At 54.0% G+C, this 5,837-nt stretch overlaps 1 protein-coding gene across 1 annotated transcript; it reads right to left on the bottom strand.

Moving 5' to 3' along the window:
• Window positions 1–569: 569 nt before the first annotated feature.
• On the bottom strand, window positions 570–3,853 carry LOC143384093 (cone-rod homeobox protein). The gene is made up of 3 exons (XM_076839162.1): window positions 3,754–3,853; window positions 2,517–2,668; window positions 570–1,217 (listed from the first exon to the last, which is right to left on the bottom strand). The coding sequence occupies exons 1-3, from the start codon at window positions 3,851–3,853 to the stop codon at window positions 570–572; spliced, it is 900 nt and encodes a 299-aa protein (XP_076695277.1).
• Window positions 3,854–5,837: the final 1,984 nt, after the last annotated feature.

The following is a 5,837-nucleotide window of genomic DNA, read 5'->3' as shown; positions in this document are numbered from 1 at the left end:
CATAAACATCACACATCCACGGATCTCGTAGTCATGCATTTATAGGAAAGGGCCTCTTAAATCTACCACGTAAGCCTGACATTTGTGAAGCCTGTAAAGTCTCCGAGCAAATTTTTTCACATAGCTGTATAATTAACCTAAGGTTCCCGGGGGAGCCTCTTAGAATCCGCCCTTGGAATCTCTGGGGATCCTACCCATGTGCTGAGGAAGTGTCCTCGTGGATAGGTAAGGGACAGAGGCTCCCCTGTTGTTCAAGGGTGCAGTGATTCTGACCCGATGGTGACCCCTGTCAACTGCACAGTGGGTTTGCTTTCTCTTTGGACACGTCCCAGCACAGGTCTCTGAAGTCTGTGGCCGAGGCTCTGAGTGCCTGTCCCCGGCTGTGGGGCGGCTGGAGTCGGGGGGGCTGCCTGGGGCCAGCTGCTTCTGAGTCTCAAGACGGTGCCTGAGGAAGCCTGGCTGTCCTCAGTTCTGGTTGGTTCTGGTTGCTTTGCCGTCCCTGAGACCTAAGCTGCAAGGAGGCAGATCCAGAGGGGACCAGAGGCCAGGTGAGGCTGAGGGAGCACCTTCTACAAGATCTGGAACTTCCAGGCACTCTGATCCTTGTAGTCTAGAGGGTCCATGGGGTTGTAGGTGAACTTCCAGGTGCCGGTGGGGTCCTTAAATTCCAAGCTGTCCACGGGGCTGTAGGCACCGTAGCTCTGGCCGGACAGGGAGGTGGGGGACTGGGCCAGGGAGGGCCCCACGGAAGGGCCCGAGAGGGGGCTGAGCGCTGGGCCTCCCAGCTGGGGCACCATGGGGGACAGGTAGGGGTCCAGCCCACTAAAGTAGGAGCTGGGAGAGCCGTAGGCCGACGGCGAGGAGCAGAAGGCCGAGGCCGGGGCGTAGGTCATGGCGTAGGGGGCTGAGGTCAGAGAGGGCCCCGAGGCCACCAGCCCAGCCCGCTGGGCTTCAGGCAGAGGGGACTCTGACGCTGGACTCCAGATGGACACAGTGGCCACTGCCGCGGTCGGGGAGCCAGAGGGGCCCGGCAGAGGCGGGCTGTAGGAGTCGGAGACGCCCAAGGGGTCGGGACACACATCCGGGGAGGGCCTCGGGGAGGTGCCCGCCTTCCTCTTGGCAGGACGGGCCTTGGCCTGTCCCCCAGGAGGCTGCTGCTGCTGCTTCTGCTGCTGCCGCTGCTGCCTGCACTTGGCCCTGCGGTTCTTGAACCAGACCTGGGGGGAGGAGGGGGCTGGGCTCAGTGAGTGGAGGGGGATCCAGAGCCCTCCAGGGGCCAGGAGTGAGCAGGCTCACAGGCGACAGGTGCCAAAGTCACATGTCTCCACTCGGCATCCAGTTACTTGGCATCTGTTCCTCCCCAATGCTGGCCATCCCCCACCGAGCATGCGCACACAGGGCACTCCTGCATACACCCACTCACTGACCACGCATGTGAACACACAATCATGCACACAGAAATCATGCATACCCACAGCCTCCCACATACAAATGCACGTTTACCCACCCTATCATGCGTGCCTATGTTCCTCCATCCTCCGACATACACTCACACGAGTGTATATACACATAAATGCACATACATGCTGTGTATGTGCACACGCACACATATGGGCACGCACGTGAGCATACATGCACATCTTTGCATGCATATACACTTATGTGCACATACATACACGTACATGCATGCATATATAAATACGTGCATGTACACATATATACACGTACATATATACAGGTACAAAAATACATTTGTCCAATTATACATGCAAGCATACATATACACACATCACACATGCACATGTTCATTCATTCTTCCCCCGTCCAACTGCGCACGCACACATTCATATACTCATTCAACGGCTGGGGTGCAGCTCAGAGGTGGAGCGCTCGCTAGCCCGTGCAGGGGCCCAGGTTTGATACCCAGCATGAAAAGAACACGCGTATTCATCTCTCCATCCATGCACCATCCGGTCAGCCCGTTCAGTTAGTCACCATCTTCTACTACTTGGGGGATACATCAGTGGAGTTGACAATCTAGTGGGGTCTTAAGTGAACAGTAAATAAGTCAATCATCATATTTGGGGAGATGATAAATACTTGGGAGACATAATTGAGCTGGATAAAGGGGAGCTGTAGAGCTGAGGGAGCGGGAAAGACTGCCATTTAAAATGCTCTGGTGAGTCGAGTCTCCTTGACGGACAGAGGACTTCTGATGGACGGATTGATAAGCAAAGGCTGGTGCAGTGATTGGACACGCCCTTTGGTTATCTGAGGACCGAACACTGCAGGTGCAGGACACAGCGAGTGCAAAGGTCCTGAGGTGGGAGTGCGCTTGGTAGACAGTGGGGTGAGAGTAATGGGAGGGGCGGTGACAGTGACAGAACGGGAGTCAGGGAGGCTTGGGCCACTTTATAACTTTGGCTGTCCCTCTGTGGCGCCTCCCTCCTCCTTTCACTTGGGGTCTGAGGAGGGGCCCAGGAAGACCACAGGGTGGGAGGGACCCGAAGCCCCACCTGGACCCTGGACTCGGGCAGGTTGATCTTGAGCGCCACTTCCTCGCGGGCGTACACGTCCGGGTACTGCGTCTTGGCGAACAGCGCCTCCAGCTCCTCCAGCTGGCTGCGGGTGAAGGTGGTCCGCTCCCGCCGCTGCTTCCTCGGGGCGCCTGATGGGGTGCAAGCAGGGGCCTCGGGTTTCTAGGGGTGCCGGTGGGGCGCCCTGAGGACGGGCGGGACCCAGGAAGTCCCTCGTGGGTGTCCAGGTGCCTACGGGAAGGTGGAGTCTCTTCTCTCCTTTTTGACCTTGCTCTGTCCCCTGCAGCGGGGCTCCCTGGGGCCCTGAGCACCCAAAAATGAAGCCCTGGGTGGTGATTAGTCATCCTCATTATTATTATATTATTAAACAGGAGGTGTAGACGAGGTTTCCCCACTTTCTGAACTTTCTTTTTTGTTTGCTTTTTCGTGTGAGGATTGAACCCAGGGACACTGGCCACATTCCCAGCCCTTGTTAGTTTTCATTTTGAGTCAGGGTCTCGCTAACTTGCTGAGGCTGGCCTTGAACTCTGGCCTCAGCCTCAGCAGTGGAACCTCACTGCCTTGCCAGGGCTAACGCTGAACTCCTTCTCCAAGAGATACCTGACTCCTTATGGCTGAACTTCAACCAGTCCTAGCCTATAAAAGTGGCAGATGGGTACAGTTCAACTGCAAAAGAAAAAAAAAATATGGCTATAAAGAACAATGCCGTGAAACATTGAATGCCCATTTCTCTTAGAAATAAAGCTGTGCCTGGGCGTGGTGGTGCACACCTGTAATCCCAACAATCCTGGAGGCTGAGGCAGGAGGGTTTCAAGTTGGAGGCTAGTCTCAGCAACTTAGCCAGACCCAGCCTCAAAATAAAAGGCCAAGAGGGCCAGGGATATAGCTCAGTGCTCAAGCGGCCCTGGGTGCAGTCCTCAGTATCTAAGAAGAAAGGCAGCTCGCCAACTTTGCGATCAGATGGAACTTCTTCTGGGTTCCCCTTCCAGATCACCTTCCACTCCCTATTCCCTGAGGGAAACTCCACCTTAACTTTCTAGAAATGCCCTATGCTCTTGTCCCTAAGTGACGTGTGTCAGTGTCACAGTGTTTTGCACATGGACCTGGGGTATGGCCTCTGAGTCACCCTGATAAGCACCTTCCTCCCAGGGCAAGGGATCCCAGAGGACCTCCCCCAGAGTGGGCAGCAGGGAGGGCAGGAGGCAGGCCGACTCACTGGGGTAGGGCACAGCCTGGTGCATCAAGTCCACACTGGGGCCACTCAGGGCCAAGGCGTTGACGGAGTAGTGGGGCCCCGGGTTCATATATGCCATCATGATCTTCGGGGGTGTAAGGCCCAGGTCAGGGACCTGCAAGAGAAGGGGACATTGAGATGTGACCTTGGGCCCTTCATGCTGGGCCTCAGTCTGCTCCACTGTACAGTGGCCCTCTGCATGAGGCCGGCCGAGCAGACCACGGGGGCCAGGGGGCTCCTCAATGGAAGCTCCCGTCCCCCTCTGTCCCCGAGGCCTGATCTCAGCACCCTCTGCTCCCCACATCTTTGCTCTCTGTGCCTGACCCGGGAGAGCAGGTGACCAATTGTCCCAGCTTCTCCAGGGTGGAGGGTTTCTTGGGATCTAGAACTTTCAGTTCAAAAACCGGAAGAGTCCCAGACAAACAGGGTTGGCTGTCACTTTGTCACACTAAAATGGCAGTGATGCCAGGGTTGTAGCATGCGGGAGGCCCTGGGTTCCATCGCAGAGTGGAACAAACTAGGAACATTGATCCAAATAAAATGCCCAGCATGCGCAAGGCCCTGGGTTTGATTCCCTGGCACAAAAATAAGTAAATAGATAAATAAAATGCCGTCTTTCCTTTGTCCCAGCAATATGCCTTCAGTATGGACACATTTACATTGCCAGCCAGGCACAGTGGCTCAAGCCTGTAATCCCAGCAACTCAGGAGGCTGAGGCAGGAGGATTGCAAGTTCGAGGCCCGCCTCAGCAACGTAGCAAGGCCCTAAGCAACTTAGCAAGATTCTGTCTCAAAATAAAAAATACAAGGACTGGGGATGGTTCAGTGGTAAGCACCCTTGAGTTCAATCCCGAGTACCAAAAGGAAAAATAAATAAATAAATAAACTCTCTCTGTGAATTTTTTTTTCTTTTTTTGGTTACCACCCCAGCCCATGTGAACAAATCTAGGAGATCTCTAGCATAATACTGAGAAAAATTATGCTAGGCTTAATTAAGAAGACAGTGTCCCACCCACATCATTCTGGAGCCTTGTCTAACACAACCATCTAAAAACTCCAAAGACAACGCCACACACTGCCCCCAGGACTGCGTATTGAACCCAGGGGCACTCTACCCCTGGGCTACCTCCGCAGTTCCTTTTACTTTATATTTTGAGACAGCATCTTCTTAAATTGCTTAGAGCCTCACTGAATTGCAGAGGCTGGCTTTGAACTCGGGATCCTCCTGCCTCAGCTCCTGAGCGGCTGGAATTATAGGCCTGTGCCACTGCGACCGGCTCAATAAATGCTTTCTAAGCCTGCTCTAAGAACGAGGGATGTGGCAGGCAGTAGGACACTAGAGGCTGGGGACACAGCTCTGAGGTTCAGCGCTGGCCTGACATGCTTGGGGCCCTGAGTTCCCTCCCAAGCACAGGGAAGAAGCCGGCAACCAACAGCTCTGTTCTCGTGAGCTGAGGTTCTGAGTTCCGCTCGGAGAGACCAACAATAACACAAAAACAGATTTTTTTTCCTTTTTTATTATTTTTTTTTTTTTGGTGCTAGGAATGGAACCCAGGGCCTTATGCATGCGAGGCAAGCACTCTAAGAGATGAGCTATATCCCCAGCCCAGATTTTTTTTTTTTTTTTTTAACCCAGGGAAGGTATACTATGGAGCTCCATTCTCAGTCCCTTTTTTAAATTTTTGAGACTTAGTTTCTAAGGGTTTTTGCTAAATTGCCCAGGGTGTCCTCCAACTTGCAATCCTCCTGCCTCAGCCTCCACAGTTGCCGGGATTACGGGTGTGCACCACTGTACCCAAAACAATCGTGTTAGATCCTAAGCATCAAATTCCCTGCAAAGAGGCACAATAATCCTGACCCCTTGACATTCACATCCTTGCGTGGTCTCTACAGTGAGCAGGGCTGACTGTGTAACCCAGAACATATTGCAGAAGACCCGGGGTAGCTTAGCGCCAGAGCACAGGCTTAGCTGCTCAAAGACCTGGTCTCCACCCCAGCACAAGGCTAGCTCTCGCCCTGAGGAAAACCAGCTGCCAGGGTCCTCAGGACACTCACACAGTCTGCAGG

The sequence above is a fragment of the Callospermophilus lateralis genome, chromosome 18, assembly GCF_048772815.1.
Source record: "Callospermophilus lateralis isolate mCalLat2 chromosome 18, mCalLat2.hap1, whole genome shotgun sequence".
Classification (NCBI taxonomy): domain Eukaryota; kingdom Metazoa; phylum Chordata; class Mammalia; order Rodentia; family Sciuridae; genus Callospermophilus; species Callospermophilus lateralis.
Note: the sequence above shows the minus strand (reverse complement) of the source record. Positions and strands in the feature narration are given on the sequence as shown.